Raw genomic sequence first — 18,401 nt, 5'->3', positions numbered from 1 at the left:
ATCATCAATTAATTCTCTCTATTCCTGAATCTTGTTAACTTTGCTATTAAAATGTAGTTATCGTGAAAAAATCCATACATTTTCCAACCGGAGGAAATTTTCTAGTAATTCATTTTCGCTTTTAACTAATTGGCATTTACAAGTAAATCCATGCATTACTAGAGCCTTCCCAATTAAAAGTTAAACCCCTTAAATAGTCAACCATCAGGCCACTCGTACATTATTTTTAGATTAACATCTTGTTACGACTGCTTCAGATCTTAACTTATAATGGAACAATTTTGTAGATTAAAGAAAATAAAGTTGACTGATAACTGTTACTTCAAATCTTAAAACAATTGTACAGATCTAATGTAGAAATTTTGTTTTCATGAAAAACCTAATGGAAACAATTATAAAAACAAAGACAAAAGGAGCAAAAGAAACCAAGGGACAATTTAATTTTTAAATCATAAATAGAAAAAAAAAAATTCAATATTAAAATCCATGCATGATAGGCTAGAGCCTTCCCAATTTAAAGTAAACTCCTTAAATTGAGTCAACCATCAGGCCACTCTAACATTACTTTTAGATGAACATCTTGTAATGACTGCTTCTTATCTTAATTTATAATGGAACAATTTTGTATATGAAGAAATTAAATAATACTAAGATATACCAGTGGCAGATCCAGAAATTGTCGTAAGGGAGGGTCCACTGACTGCCTACGAGGGGGCCCACTGCAGACATGCTACAGAGATTCCCTATATTATCAACCAAATTTTTCCCACAAAAGGGGGGGGGGGGGCAGGTCCCCCCAAAAAACCTCTAAATCAGCTTGTTAGTATAACATTTATATCAGTTATTGGTGGGGTTTGTGTTTCGTAGTCTTTATTTTTCTATGTAGATCTTGTATGCTGTTCTTTGTCTGTTTGTCTTTACCTTTTTTTATTCATGACTTGTTAGTTCAATTTTCGATCTAGGAATTTAAATGTCCCTCTGGTATCTGTCACCCCTCTTTTATAGGTTCTGCTATTCATGCAATTTTATGGTATGCTTGCCAATGAGACATATATATCTTTTCACACTTACATATAAGGCTGCTGATTTCAACCAATAATTTCTGTGTAAAATAATCTTAACTTCAACTAAAGTAATGTTTAAAATTCAAAAAATTATTATGCTCATTCAGAAGACTGAACAAAAAGATCAACTGGTACGATTTCAGGAAATTTTTTATACAGATATATGCATGCATCAGATATGATTATAATTATTGATACTGACACCCTCTAATTGGCCGTTTCAGAATGTAAAGGACTATGGGTAACTTTATTGTTCATACCCCTAAAATTAAAATAATGTCACGTCATTGGTTAAATTTCCATTGTTAATGACATTTTTAACCAATCACAACGCTTTGGTGTACACTTTGAAAATATTACCCAGGATGCATTAGATCCTGAAATGTCGAATTGTTTGCTTTAATTAAAACCTGACCATAATTTCTGAATTTATAGCACCTGAACCATTTCTGTTGTAAAATTGTCACCTATATTAGAATAGCTATTAATACTGTTGAGAGCTGAGCATACATGAAATCCATTCATTTATTGAACTACTATCTAGCATCAGTTCATTAAAAGGATTTTCCATTTTCCCTCTCAAATCCCAAAGAAAAATGATGAACGACACAGGAGTTAGAAATCTATAACTTATTAAAGACTTGATGTTCAATTTCTGATCTGAAGTCTGTCTATTTATTAATAAATGAAGTTAATTTATAACCCGTATCTAAAATCTATGACCATATACTATGGTTTAATGATGGGTCTGTCATCAGAGGAGAAATAAACAACAGTAACCTGTTCATACAATTAACTTAATAGATTATAGATAGAACAATATTTCACAGAAAATTCATTGGAAAATCTCAGGAATTTTCCTTTTAAATTTCACTGTTCTTCTACTGGAATAATAGTGGAAATACATTGAAATTTCCAATATTCCAGATTATTTTAATGAACCTCCTGTAGGATTCCATTAGAATATTATTTCCACTGAATTCCAGTGGAATTCCACTGGAATAACAATGGGATTAACCCCGATCAAAAATCTATGATCATATACTATGGTTTAATGATGGGTCTGTCATCAGAGGAGAAATAAACAAAAGTAACCTGTTCACTCAATTAACTTGATGGATTATACAAACAATTTTCCAGGTAATGTTCATAAGAAAATCTCAGGAAAAAGTAAGATCACAAAAATACTGAACTTAGAGGAAAATCCATTCGGAAAGTCCATAATCACATGGCAAAATCAAATAACAAAACGCATCAAAAACGATTGGACAAGAACTGTCATATTCCTGACTTGGTACAGGCATTTTCAAATGTAGAAAATGGTGGATTAAACCTGGTTTTATAGCACTAACCCTCTCACTTTGATGACAGTCTCGTAAAATTCTGTTATATTTACATTGAGGGTAAACTAAACAGACACATTTTTCATTTAAAAATTCCCTGATCTTCTACTGGAATAACAGTGTTATTACATTGAAATTCAAGATATTCCAGATTATTATTGATGAACTTCCTGTAGGATTCCATTGGAATATTATTTCCACTGAATTCCAGTGGAATTCTACTGGAATAACAATGGGATTAACCCCTATCAAAAATTCAAACCATATTCTATGGTTTAATGATGGGTCTGTCATCAGAGGAGAAATAAACAAAAGTAACCTCTTCATACAATTAACTGAATAGATTATAGACCAATATTCCATGAAATACTCATTGGGAAATCTCACGAATTTTCATGAAATTTCACTGAGATCTTCTACTGGAATAACAGTGTTATTACATTGAAATTTCCAATATTCCAGATTATTTTAATAAATCTCCTGTAGGATTCCATTGGAATATTATTTCCATTGAATTCCAGTGGAATTCCACTAGAATAACAATGGGATTAACCCCGATCAAAAATCTATGATCATATACTATGGTTTAATGATGGGTCTGTCATCAGAGGAGAAATAAACAAAAGTAACCTGTTCATTCAATTAACTTAATAGATTATAGACCATTATTAACTAACTACACTGTTATTGGACTTAATATGATGAAAACTGCCAATGCAATATAATGTGTAAACTGGGCCAATACAGAATAACTCGGCCAATACAGATTTTTTCCTGTATTGGCCGAGTTATTCTATATTGGCCGAGTTGACACAAGTGCAGGATTTCGAAACGTCTCTAGATTTTACATCGAAAGACACGATAAACACAAACTGAAAGTAAACAGTTGTTTTGAAGACGCAGTTGTCATTTAGTTATCTTAAACATGCTGAAAATGTCAGTATGGCATACATTTCAGGCGAAAGACGGTCACATCAATTTAAAAAGTACTTTGAAAGCAGACGATAGAACTATTTCAGGTTTGGGGAACGAGTTGATTATCACAAAGTTCATTTCTTGACCACCTCATAATTTCACATCGATTTTAAATTAGTTTCTGCATAACACATGCAATGGCAGTAACCTTTCCAATTACTATTTATGTGTTGCGTCTAAATTTAAGTTGTAACACTTTATAGTGACTGAAAAGGGTAGAAAAATTCATCTGATGAGAAAATGCTGAAGACACCTGGAAACAGCACGAGATCATTATGTATTGCATCTAATAAAAAGAAACAAACTGAGATTTGGATAGTTCCACTTCAAGGTAAAAATATTTATCTCTTTTGAAATGAAATTAAAAAAATATTGTAACACTGTAGTTAATTAATAAAGATATTATTACGTGTGTTTCTGTATTGGCCGTGTTATTGGTCCTCGGCCAGCTGTATTGGCCTTCGGCTTCGCCTCATGCCAATAAAGCATTTAGCCTCGGACCAATAACAAGGCCAATACAGAAATACTTACGTAATAATATCATAATTTTCCACGGAATATTCATTGGGAAATCTCAGGAATTTTCATTAAAAAACTCACTGATCTTTTACTGGAATAACAGCATTATAACATATTGAAATCCCCAATATTCCAGATTATTTTGATGAACCTAGCTCTGGTAGGATTCCATTAGAATATTTTCCCCACTGAATACCAGTGGAATTCCACTGGAATAACAATGGGATTAACCCTATCAAAAATCTATGGTTTAACAATGGAGTTGTCATGCAAGAGAAGAAATAAACAAAAGCAACCTGTTCATACATTTATAGAACAATTTTCCAGGTAATATTCATTTGAAGTTTCACTGATCTTCTACTGGAATAACAGTGTTTTTATAATAAAATTCTGATTGAACCTCAGTCTGGTGGGATTCTATTTGAATATTTCCACTGAATTCCAGTGGAATTCCACTTTGAAAAAATGGGAATTGACATGTTCAGCAGGTCAACATAATATTCATTAAACTGATCAAATCAATAGATGCCCAAAGTAACACTGCTGTAAAGTGCATGATATGCACATTGCATACATGTGAGTTTTCCTGCGTGAGTTGAAGTCACCAGATTTTTAAGTCCTCTTCCGTCCGTTCCAGTTTTTTCAAAATTTCAAAATCTATGAAAAAAATATTTTCAGTCTCTATTTTTATTTATTATCTTGCTTGACATGTTCAGTTAACTAGTAGATTGTCAATAAGTCAGTAAACAGTTTACAAACAAGAATGTGTCCATAGTACAAGGATGCCACAACCACACGTAGTTATCCTTTTCTATGTTCAGTAGACCATGAAGTTGTGGTCAAAGCTTAGACTTATTTGCATTAAAATTAGAAAGATCATATCATAGGGAACATTTGTACTATTAGTTTCAAGTTGATTGGATTCCAGGATTCCAGTTTCATCCAAAACTACCTTGACCAAAAAGTTTAAACTGAAGTGGGACAGACAGATGGATAAACAAACAGACTGCAAAAACATAATGCCCCTAAAATGGCATTTAAATGTGATTATGAGTGAGGGCATCATGATCATTCAAAATTAATGATTGCAAAATCTATAAATATCTTTATGTGGATATTAAAGTTAATGTTTGTGTAATGACCCAAACTGAGCTCATTAAGAGTGTTATTTTTCTCAAGTCAATATCAATATTGTTAAACACTTAAATTTTAATTTTCAAATCAAATAAAATTAAATCTAATGTTTTATTTATTGATATATTTAAATGTAGGCTATTTGGACTTTACTTAAATTAAATATATGCACAATAATTTTAATTTAAAATCAGATAAATGTCAAAAGTGCATTTAAAGTGTGATATCTATTCAATCTCAATTAAATATTTTGGTTTCTCCAAAATATTCTATATGAAATTATTGATGAGCTGATATATTAACTATAATAATGGGATGCTATCAGTCAGCTAAACTTTGTTCGTTTCCCCAGGGTATTTTACTTTTATAGATTGCTCAGGTAGAATAAAACTTCCATTTATTCATTCATTTCTGTCACATAATTTGAGGGATCTTGATTACATTTAGCATGATTGCAACATTTACATTTACATATTAACCAGTATTGTTATGCAAAAAGTAATTTGATTTTTTTTTAAGGAACTATTAGAACTTATTATTCTCAGCTAATATGTTGTAGTTCAAGCAAATTCAACTCAATTATGCAAATACACATAAGAGTAATTATATAATGTCACTAAACCTCAACATTTCTTTAAGATAAAGTTACAATCTTCATTATGTACTATTTGCAAGAAAAATTGGTTAACACATGAAGTTTTTTTGCTGTAAAAATAATGATGAGAACAATGGTAGAAACAATTTATTGAATTTTAGAAGGGCCTTGTGGCTGAGTGATCTTAAGTAGCCAAAGTCCTGGGTATGTGTATCATTTAAGCTTGTCAAAACAGATGTTGTGAGTTTTAAACCTGCACATGGTAGACTCCAATCTTTCCAGCTGTCCTGACAAAGGTCAGTGTTTTTTTTACAGGCACTCTGCCCCCCCCCCCCCCCCTCCCACCTCTCCCAGTACAGTAAAAAAAATACTGCAGCCATGAAATGGCAAATAGAGCTGAAAGTGGCGTTGAACACCATTCAATCAACCTTATTTTAGAACAATGCATGCATATACTGAATGAAAAGTGACCTTGATTTTTTTCTATTTTGATTGAAATCACTGATGAGTGACAAAATAGAGAAGAAACTTGCTTAAATTATGGGGCATGCAAAATTATAATTATCTTTGATGTGTTATCACAAAGTAAACCCTCTTTTTCCACAAGGTATGATCTTTCATCAATTTTTTTTTTCTCATGAGAGACCCACATGAAAATGCTAGGTTCATGTAACATCAGCAACATATGGGTAAAAGCCAATAAGGCAGCAGCCACTCTTAATATCTTGCCTTGGGTTGCCTTGCTCTATCCATACATTACAACGAAAAAAACATCTATCTACAATACTTTGAAGCATTCAGGTCTTCCACCTCCTAAAATATAAAGCTTTTTAGACGTTAGCTAAGGCCTGACAGCCTCGGGATTACTATCCCTATGTCGAGCTTCCTGGGACAGAAGTTGCAAGCTTGATGAAAACCCTCTTCTTGCCTTCACTTGCCTTGCTCTATCCATACATCACAACAACAAAAACTGAGACAGCGCAAATTTAAAATTATGACCGATATATTAAGCAATAAAGAGATGAAAACCTGTTAATCAAATCCATTGTCAATGATTTACGCTGTATAGGTCAGAAAAGAATAAATCACTGCCAATCCAGGAATGGAAAAAAGCCGTCCAATTAACAACCAAAAATAGAAACAAATTCATCCAAATAAATTCATCACTTTGCTTTATGATACAATTACAGAGAAGACATTTTACAAACAATTTATTTTGATCAATAAGCATAGAAACATAATTCATTAATTTAATCAGCGGAAAAATGTACAAGAGATTTTGGATTGTTTAGGATCATAATTTTAATGTTTATGAATCTTCTTGTCAACTCATTAGTGCATTTATAATCAGAGGAAATAATATAAAGTATTCAATAAGTAGCTTTGTTTCTTCTATTCGATTTTATTGCTGAATACTAAAAACATAATTGTGAAATGTTTTTTCTTGTAGTCTTATATATGATATTAATCTATTCTTTGAATTCTTTTTTTTTTATTTGCCTTTCTGAATCCTAAAAACCTAATTGTGAACTTAAATGAGGGGCCTGATGGGTTATTTTCGTTCTTAGTGATCAGTGCATTTTCACTATCATGATCTGTTTTTCTACAGATTTTTTTTTATATTTTCATGATCCGTGATCATGGAAATTTATTTTCTTTGAATCGTGATTGACAAAAAAATCAACTCATGAATCTTGATGACCCCCCCCCCCCCCCAACCCCAACCCCACCCCCCTATTAAATGGATGTTCCAATCAGTCTAGTTACTACATTTGCTAATAGTCATTAGAATGGTAAGCCTCACTTAATTTTTTTCCCGAGCCATTACATCAAGACAATCGAATATAAAACACAGAAAATGCTTATTGGTTTTACTAAGTTATCGTTTGTCATTTTTCCTAGAAGTCAATCAGAGCCCACGACAAATATAGAAAAAAAAACACAAATACAATTAGTCAGCGTTTCAGTTCGCTTGTTATTTTAAGCTTGGCTAGCTTGATGATCCTATATAAATAAAACAAATCAATTTTCATAAAGCTAGCTAGGTCAATTAGATTCTGTACTAGTTGAGTCTTATGCGAATTCTGGCGCAGGGAGAACTCAAGGTTAAGGTAAAAAGGTCAATTAGATAAGTACTCAAATTGGATAAGAGAATGGAGAAAAAAAGTCACATGAAAAGTGGAGTTAAAAAGGGCACACAGATAACTGATTGATTGAATGTTTGTGTTTAACACAACTTTAAGCTCAATTGGCTATATCTTGATGGTAATTTTTCAAAGTTTCAGAAAAGTTGTGACCTGAAAGTTTTGATCACTAAAGTTAATGCACCTGCCATGTATTTGCATGGTTCAATCTCACAGCCTCAGTGTTGAAACATAACTAGTTGATTGTTAGATTCATTTTTTGAAGTCACCTCAAAATGCTCTTTTTGGTTGTCTAATGTACGGTAACTGTTACATTATTATTTACCGAACATCTTCTCAATTGTGTTTATGTTGGAGCCATGCATACTAACAGTCCTCCAACATGCATTTTATTGCAAGCAGTTTTCACTAAAGTGATTTAGTCAGTATATTTTTTACTCCCAATGGCCATTTTGATTTTTAAACTAATTTTACCAAATCTGAGCTTTCTTCAATGTCAAGCATCTATTTTGTCAGCACCGAGATTTTTGTATGACCTTAAAAGTCTGACCACTCTTTTAATTCAAATAATTTTTGCCATTGAAATTTAATTTTCAACCAGATTACATCAGCAAATTAGTTTCACACAAAAGACTTTGTAAAAACCAGTTTAATTTTTTATTCTTTTTAATATTGTTGCAAATTTTTTAAGGCCTTTTATAATTTTTTCTATTTTTTTAGAATTACTTTTAAATTTGTTGGTTGGTTAATTGTTTTATATAGACTCATTCTAAATGTGTATATGAATATTTTTTTTTATACTTTAATCCTTTTTTCCACTATCTAGCTTAACCCATATATCATAAAATGTCTAAGTATAACATGTCCTTATACAGCTTTATAAATTCTGAAGGAAAAACCATCATACAAAACTCATTCTTCAGAATTTTCATTTCACATGACTGATGTTAGGAAATGATGAAATCATTTCAGCTTTCATTTTTCTATGTTATTAGGAACTCTTCTGTGTTGGAGGTTAATCAGGTGTAAGGGAACATTCACACAAACACAAAAACTTACACATATTAAATATAATCAAAATCGATACTGTCATATTTTTGTCAAGTTTTGTATACAAATTTATATCAGTAAATGTTCATATTATGACAACGTTGCAGCTGATATAAAGAGATTTTGATATCGCCAATTTAAATATTTTTCTTGATGTCAACAACTCTTTAAGCTTGATCATAGCAGGTTCGATGTTTCCAACATAGTAGGGACCACCCCGCTCTTAATGTGTACATAGACTTTCATTGAGTATTGTAGTAAAAGTGGGACAGTGCATATAATTATTCTATGAAGTGTTGGGTAACCAGACCCAAGACTACAGTTCTCCAGACAGTGGAGGAAAGATACACAACAACAACAACAACATGGCTTATTATTTGTTTGCCTTTTGTTTAAAGAAAATCCCTTCAAGCTTAAAGTATTAGTGACAGAGTTATTTTTTTTCAAATAATGTAAAAGATAAACATGTTCTTTCAAATGAGGGGAAGATTTAAAAAGAACATCATTTTTCATTTTAATATGGTTGGAAATCTTTTTGAAGCTTTTACCTCTTTTCAGAAAATGAAAGAATTATTATACATCATTCCTGCAACACAAAATATTATAACTAATAAATTGGAAAAAATATAATATTTCAGAACCATGATGCCCCAAGTCAAAGTGAACTGTAGTTCTTTAGCAGTTAATTAGCATTCACAGTTCCCACTTGACAGCAGTTATTTGGCAGTTTATTAGCATTCACAGTTACCAAATATAAGGCAATGATTAATTTGCATAAAGGCATTCCAATAGCATTCCATAGCTGTTTCTTAGCAGTTTATTTAGCCTTCACAGTTCTTTGGCAGTTATTTTTAACGAAAAATTTAAATGAGATCTGAATATTCATGAGAACTGCTATAATAACAGCTATCAAATAATGAATATTCATGAGAACTGCTATATTAACAGCTGTCAATAATGAATATTCATGCCAACTGCTAAGTTTTACATCCTAATATGGTTTTATAAACTGCTAATAACTGCTGTGGAATGCTATCAGATCTGCCAAAAGTTGCAATAGTACAAAGGCGACACATGAATACTGGTAATCAATATACAGTGTACAAGATATGAAAGCAAAAATTATTAAAATTCTAATATTTTACTGTAAGTCTTATGTGAAATTTCAAAAAGTTGTACTTAAACTTATATTTGTAATTAGAGCAGTAACTATACAATCTAATAACAGACTTAATTTTAAGGGAATGTAAAAAAAAAAAAGAATAGCACTTACTTTAGCTCACAGGTCTTAGACCCTTTATTAATTATATAAGTGGCCGTAATGATATAGGAACATACAATTAAAAATGCACTTTAATTATCAAAACTTTTAAAAAAGCAACTTATTTAAGAGCTATTACTGCTAAGAGGCTTATCACTACCTTGACTAAGTGATTTTCAAATAAGAAGTTATTTCATTGTTTTCATTATTTTATTACCAAACATGCCAAATGTACTGTTTTTATTCTATTAAATGTGGACCAAAAGACAACAGTTATATCCTCTTTCTCTTTTGGAATTTTAAACAAATAAATTTTTGATACATGTAATATATATTATGTTTCTTTTTTCTGAAACAAACTAAAGTAAAATTATATATCATAAATTAATTTCATTAAATTGATTGTTTGGACAATTTTAACCAATCAGCTATTTGCAGTCTAGGTTTACCTATGAATTCCCTCCCCCTTTTTTCAACTCTCGAATATGATTAGATTTGTTTTTTTAACAAAATAATAGATTAAAATAATCATATCTATTTTTTTTCAAATAACATCTTGAACTGTAAGTATATATATGCTAGTATTCTAATACAATCCTGTCAACATCAGATATTCTATTTAAGTAAACAACTATCCCCCCTTTTTGTGGGCTTTCTGTATGATTTCTGTTTCCCCCAACAAAGTTATGTCAGAATATACACAAGCATTAACTGTAACTTTCAACTTACTGTACTGCAGGTGTGTAAAAGTATTCAATTCATCCACAATTAAGCTTATAAATGACAAAAATACAGTTTTTCACTAGCAACGAAGTATTTCCACACAACATGGAGCCAAAATGCACATTTGAAAATGATCAAATTCTCTTCAAAAAAATGTTTAACTTCAAGCTGAAAACATAGCCAGATCCAAGCATTTTTATAACAAAGATTAATAGGTCAACTGCTATCGAACTGCTGTCATAACTGTTGTCCTGACTGCTAAGAGGAATGCTAAGATGAATGCTAAGACGAATGCTAAGTCGAATGCTAAGATGAATGCTAAGACGAATGCTAAGCCAAATGCTAAGAAATGGTGAAATGTGGCAGTTTTTCAAACTGCTATTAGATTGAATGCTTAGAACAGCTAAAGGACTGCTAAAAATATGAAGAACTGGCAAATAACAGCTAAAAAACAGCTAATAATAGCAGTTCAGTTTGACTTGGGGCTGTGAACATTTGCTCAAGATGATGTTTCTTCAAAAATCCATTTAAATGTCACATCAAACATTTAGGGAAAATAATTAAAAGTCAAGAAAAATGTGCGACCGAGAAATCCAATTCCTTCTAGTGTCAACTGAGTATTTTTGTGCATGAGTACAGCTTAGAAGACTGTTTCAATCCTGTTAAGCAAGTTTAAGCAGTGCAAATGATTTGTTTAGAGGCTGTTTTTCAACTTCCTTTTCTAAGAATGGCAAGATGACATAAGCCCATGAGCAAATTCTGTGGCTTTTATTATGTACTGGTTTTCATAAACAACACAAGTTTTCAAGTTAAAATGTAATGATTAGCAATCTGTTTAAACTAATTCTTCATAAGTACTTCTAAGGCATCCAATTATTATGAAAACATATATAAGCAAAAGTTATCGGGAAACCTTACATAACTTAACATCTATCAGTTAATTAACCAACAACAAAGGAAGAACAAATTTATATTTTGTTTCCCCAACAAATAAAACCATAGGCAAATGGCAGTTATAAACCAAGAACAAACTTGGATGATCTACACTCTCTGCAAAGCAAGCTTTAAAAGGCCAAGAAATGAAAAACGTAAAACAATTCAATCGAAAATTTAAGAAGGCCTGATTCATGTACAGAAATATAAGATACAGCAACAAATGGCATTAATAGTCACTGAAGTACAGACCTTTGACTTTAAAAAGACATTTACAGAATGTTGCTGGATCAAAACATGTTTAGTGGGAACCCAACTGCTTCTCCTAAACTTCACTCTGGACATTGCTACAGTGCATTTTGGGTTTCACTTGTTCAGCCATACATAAGTTTGATTGTTGATGTTTTAATGCCACTTTTTATTAGACGAAGCCTAAGTGCCTGGAGAAAACCTCTGACCTTCAGTAGGAAAACTGACAATTCTAGTTAATTAAGATTGGAGTACAGTGCACACACACACAAGCAGGTTCGAACTCACAATCATAGTTTTCAATGGCTTAAGTGATTACAGTAATACTACTTAGGCCACTGGTCATCTGAAGACCCCCCATACACAATAAGCTAGTAATGTCTCATAAAATATAGTATAACTCGTCTCAAGTCTCTCTGATCACTCATATATTATTCTTCTACTCATTTGCAATCACATAAAATTTATATATATTTGTCATAATCAATTGGGAATATCGGACATCTGAGGGTCAACCTTGTAAACATGTAATAAACAATAAATCTGCGATTGTTAATCAAGAAGTCTAATCAATCTGTACAATAATTCCATCTAAACATGAATTCTGGGAAAAATAAAATTTGGGGAAATTGAATCTGATCAATCAACGTAATATGTATTATAAAAGTACTTTACGAATATTACATCGGGAAAGTAGTCAACACCACATGATCAATTTCATCGTAATGAATTCCTTTCATCATTTATCCTCGTTCAATTACAAATATGTATAAATCAGCGTAACTTATATGTACCGATTTCTCTGAGGAATAAATCTTTCTCTTAAATTAAAATTTCCAGTAGATTTGTACTTGGCACAGACTGGTAGTATTGATACATGTATTTGCTATGTAAATCTACTGCATACAAATTCAAGATGGCAATCTATCCAATATATCTCACTACAGTGAAACCTGTTTAAACCGAACCTCTTTGGGACTAAACATTTTGTTCGGTATTGGCTGATGTTCGGTTTTATAAGGTTCACAATGCATACAAATTGATATGACGGTGCTGAAGAACATGTTTGGTTTATACAGGATTTCGGTTTATACAGGATTCGGTTTAGTCAGGTTTCACTGTGTATCGTTAGAACATTGTTTAATGTTGATTTTCATATTCACTTGCGTTAAATATGCCATTCCACGGCTATTCATGTATGACTGACCACCCTCTGATTGACCCAAACATCATTTATAAGGACACTGGCCTGTCCAAGACTCCCACAATACATGCGGACTTCATATGACATTTGATTTCTGAATCTCTTGGTTTCAAAAATTATTTTACAGGATTTAACCAATATTTTTTAAAAAGCAAACAGTAATATTATGTCAAGGCCATTTGAATACAAGAACAAATAATATAGTCATTTGGTACGTTAAATTATGATAATCTTTTACTTTAAAATCAATGAAATAAAAAAATAATTTATTCAAGGGGACATTAATTTTGGATAAACCATATTGTTGGGTTAATGTATCATTATAATTTACCCCACATTACCCTTTTAATATATTAAAATTATATGAATAAATATAATGACACCCTTTAAGATAACTTTGGTTAATAAGTCACTTTTGCGTTTTGCAAAAAGTTGCAGACCCCCGGGTGTAAAAATAATTTATTCAAGAGGACATTAATTTTGGATTAAAAATATTGTTGAGTTATAAATAAAGTTTACCCTACATATATATATACCCCTTGTAATGACACCTTTTGAGTACCAAGTGCTCATAAGTCACTTGTGTTTTGAAAAAAAGTTGCGGGGGCATAAGATAATTTATTCAAGAGGACATTTAATTTGAATTAAACATATTGTTGGGTTATAAATAAAGTTTACCCTACATATATACCCCTTGTATTGACACCTTTTGAGTACCAAGTGCTCATAAGTCACTTGTGTTTTGAAAAAAATTGCGGGGGCATAAGATAATTTATTCAAGAGGAAATTTAATTTGAATTAAACATATTGTTAGATTATATTTAAAGTTTATCCTACATTTATATATACCCATATATAATGACACCTTTTGAGCTCTTAGGTGCTAATAAGTCACTTTTTTGTGTTTGAAAAATAAAGTTGAGGGGCACAAGATAATTTATTCAAAAGGACATTAATTTTGGATTGAACATATTGTTGGGTTAATGTATTATTTAGGTTTACCCTACATATAGATATACCCCTTCTAATATATTTAAATTACATGTTTCATGACTATATAATGACACCTTTTGTGCCAATAAGTCACTTTGTTTTTTTGTCAAAAACTTCCCCAACAAAGGAAAAAGAAAACATTTTTTCCTTAAATCATTAGAAAGCAATTTTAGCCCACATAAACCTTTATTCTTTTTACCCATTACAGTTTACCAATAGTTTCACTAACCTAAGTGTACTTACATTTGAGTACCATTTTTGGTAAACAATTATTAGATGGAGAGACGTCTCATTGCCATTCATACCACATCTTCTTATATCTAATAGTTTCAGAATGATTGGTTCATTTGATTTTACAAAAAAATAAAGGCATATATGATCTATTTTTCTTTGCTTTATAATTTTTTTATTCTGCTTTTTATTCCTTATGTAAACATAAGAGGATGTCAAAAGGTTTAAAAAGCAATCAAGGGCCCTAACTCCTAAATGACAGATAGATTTTGGCTATTGTTGAAGGTCACTGTTAACCTTTCTCTTTCAATGCTTTCAAAACTTTATAACGCAAATATCAAGAGAAGCTTCATTTTTAGAAATTACAATGATTTTACTCATAATATAATGGAATTTTATGCAACTGTGATACAAGTGAGAGGTTTAGCTTAAGCTATAAAACCAGCTAGGTTTAATCCACCATTTTCTGCATAATGAAAATGCCTGTACCGTTCAGGAATATGACAGCTGTTATCTATTTGTTTGATGTGTTTGAGCTTTTGATTTAATAAGGAACTTTCCATTTTGATTTTTCCTCCGAGTTCAGTATTTTTGTGATTTCACTTTTCAAAAGAGAAAAAAAACCAAAAATATCCTATCAATTATATATAGTTTGAGAAAAAATACTTACAAATAATATACCCCTTTAGTTTATCCATAAGAAATATTAGATACAAATATCAAATCTAACAGGTTGTTTAAATCTTGTCTGCACACTTACATAATATATTTCAATAAAATTGACTATTTTAAAAGTACATATATTTAAAAAGTTAACAGAAAGATTTATTTGTTTCCTTAAATTAAAAAAAAAAGGATCTTGTTTTGTTTATTGCTTTATAAGTCAATTCAAAAAGTGTGAAACTGAAAACTTTTGCTTCCTTATGATAAGAATGATAGTTTAAAGTTATGAAATGGTCTAATTCAATTTGATAACAACATTCATTCATGTTTTCAGGTCAGTTAAAGTTACAGTACAGAGTTAACTACAGTGTAACCTGCTTAATCCGACACCTGAGTATTCCAATATCTTGCTTTAACCAACACATTTTCATGGTCCCAAAATATGCCTATCCTTGCAGAAAAACCTGAGATATCCGACAACCTGCTTATTCAGATATTTTTTTCTGGTCCCCTTGTGTCGGATAACACAGGTTACTGTCACTCTAGTAAAAAATAAAACTTTAGTTGACTCGGGTTTAAATTAAATAAGATTTCTAGATTAATTAATTTTTCAGAGGTCACATATAAACATGTGTGTTATTTCCCCTTGTATTTAAATTTTACAGTACATTCTATACAATTTCATTTCCATCTTTAATTGTGATCAAAATAATGAAAATGACATCAATTTTTATTTTTTAGTACTTATGATACCAGAACTGAATATCTACAAACTTTTTACCTCACAGAAATATTTACTGATTGCAGATCTACAGAAGTAAAATCACAAAAAAACTGAACTCTGAGGAAAATTCAAAACAGGAAGTCCATAATCAAATGGCAAAATCAAAAGCTCAAACACATCAAAAGAATGGACAACAACCGTTGCATTCCCAACTAATGGTACAGGCATTTTCTGATGTAAAAATGGTGGATTGAACATGGTTTTATAGCTAGCTAAACCACTCACTTGTATGACACAAACGTTGAAAATTACTGAAATTACAAATAAATACTTACAAATGATGTAGTGTTTATCCATAACGGAAGTTTCTTCTTCATATAAATAAAAATCCTTTACATACAAATTAAGCTTCAATCATATAGCAAGCTGTTCATCGTTCACTCAATTATCTTGTGTTCCTCTCAAAATCGTAAATGTCAAATATTTCAACAATTATCAGCCTTATAATAATTGCATCTGTTACGTTTATCAATATTTAATATTTAATATTTGATTTTCAAACACGAAAAAAATATTTTAAGTTTAAATAACTCAAATCGGGACATAATCCATTGAACGAAAATACCAAAATAACATATAAATAATCATGTTCAACATCTTTTCTATTTACAAACATTGGTTTTGGGATTTTGCTTTGTTTACATACCATCGTTTAATCATTTTAATGTTTATTCAATCAAATTCTAATCAATACATGTGAAAGTTGATAATTGAATGAGAAACGCTGCTTGCGACATTATTTACACACGATTCCTAAAAGCTTGGAAAGTTTGCATTGTAATCTCGAAAGATCAAAGCCGTAATTCAAAATTGATTGTTATGTCGTTGACAATCTGGCCCTGTGTGTTGTGCAATAAAATGATAATTTATTGCACATTATTTTATTGCATAATTGTAATTCTCAAGTGGTCCATAAGTTAACCATATTTGTTTGAAGATTATTGTTCCAAATTGACACAGAAAATGTAATAGAGATATTATCACTTAGATTTGATTTTACACTAATTCTTCTGTCACGTACAATCTTCTGACATAACAAAATTTGCATTAATTGTCTTTACAAACGTTTTTTTTTTCACCTCATAAATTACAGAGAAGAATTTGGCTGACGAAAAAAGCTCTTTGGGTCTTTACAATCGTTTTGCAGAAACATATATAAATGCATTTACAACTTTTGTGTAGCATTTCCACTTAATTGAACACCTTTTCGTGATAAGTTTAATTTTTCAATGTTTAAAAAAGGAGGACTTATCTCCCTTGGGAAATTGTTTTCATTAAAAAAAACATCCCATCACAGATATTGAGGCTAAATAAAAACTTATATACATGCTTTAATAAAAAAAAAAAAAATGGCCAAAAAAGATCATTGAAGCCAATTAAAGACCTTTCAACTATTTTAACAATGACAAATTTGCAAAAAGGCAAAATATTTTCTGGCATTTACTTTCTCTAAAAACCAAGAAACACACATTTGTTGCCTGTTACTGTGCCATTGTATAGTCATTCATAAATGTTCATCTTTTGACATGAGTTCTTCGGTATCAAATAAATTCTACCAAATGTTATTAAATTGAATAACAGAAATTAACTTACCAACAATTTTTGGTGGTATCAAAATTCTCTTTCCCAACGACATCCTCTATCCAAAGTAAATTTAGCACAATGAAAAGTATTATATAGTTCCTGATTTAACTTTATAGAGGCATCACTTCAGGATCATTAAGTTTATATTGAAATATTATGTTTTGTTAATAAACAAAGGCGGCAAGTCCATTATACTTTTGCCTCTTAAAACTAAATTTCTGATTCTTAAGCAACTATAAACTTGGATGAAAATGTTATTTTTCTGGTATCAAAACAGTAATTAAGCAGGAGACATAAGTTCTACATAGCCATTGTCATCAGCAGGATGGTCTGCTTCATGTTGCTATAATGTTGATGCTGTCGTCTGCACCAATTGTTAAATGTCTATGGAAATTAAATAATTAATCAAAACCCTAAACTCTTGGTTTTTTCCTTGGAATGTAAGTTTATATTTGCACTTAGAATCATGAAAGTCACAGTGCCTTCTTCAGATTAATATTTGTGCTGTTTTGTCCTTCAATTGTTAAAATTATTCATATTCATAAACTGGAATCTGTCTTTTATCCACAAACTCATTAAGTTATCAAAATTGGCAATTGTAAAATATCATTGAAATAAATATCTGTCAGATTTTTCTAAATAGCCTTTAAATCAATTCATATAAAATCTTAATAAAATGCTATAATTTTTTCCCGTTTTAACAACAATTTTTTTTTTAACTATTTCAAAGTTAAACACTAATAAGAAGGTCCAAAGTGTTATGAACAATTGTCAAATCCTCATCAAAAATAGATATTCAAACAGTTTTAAAATTTTTGCCACTTATAAACTGTTCATGACAGAAAAGAAACGGTTAACTTTTCTCCAAATACGGATTCAAAATCCAATAACTTCCAGCGTCCCAAGCAGAGATGCACGACTTCCACAAACTATCGCAGAACTTGCAATGTGA

At 30.8% G+C, this 18,401-nt stretch overlaps 1 protein-coding gene across 9 annotated transcripts in view; it reads right to left on the bottom strand.

Moving 5' to 3' along the window:
• LOC143059813 (dual specificity calcium/calmodulin-dependent 3',5'-cyclic nucleotide phosphodiesterase 1A-like) overlaps positions 1-18,401 on the bottom strand; it is a 290,727-nt gene that overhangs the window by 55,571 nt on the left and 216,755 nt on the right. The window contains exon 1 of one of the 9 annotated variants that reach the window (XM_076233384.1): positions 16,141-16,177. The exons of 7 other annotated variants lie outside the window; for them this stretch is intronic. In XM_076233384.1, the coding sequence (XP_076089499.1) occupies positions 16,141-16,162 (22 nt within the window). In that variant the 5' untranslated portion in view covers positions 16,163-16,177. Of the gene's footprint in view, positions 1-15,088; positions 15,132-16,140; positions 16,178-18,401 lie in introns of those variants that run through there. One more of the 9 variants, XM_076233383.1, reaches the window with a different exon arrangement.

Source organism: Mytilus galloprovincialis, chromosome 14, assembly GCF_965363235.1.
Source record: "Mytilus galloprovincialis chromosome 14, xbMytGall1.hap1.1, whole genome shotgun sequence".
NCBI classification, from domain to species: Eukaryota; Metazoa; Mollusca; class Bivalvia; order Mytilida; family Mytilidae; genus Mytilus; species Mytilus galloprovincialis.
The sequence above is the reverse complement of the archived record's forward strand: the minus strand, read 5'-3'. Positions and strand labels throughout refer to the sequence as shown.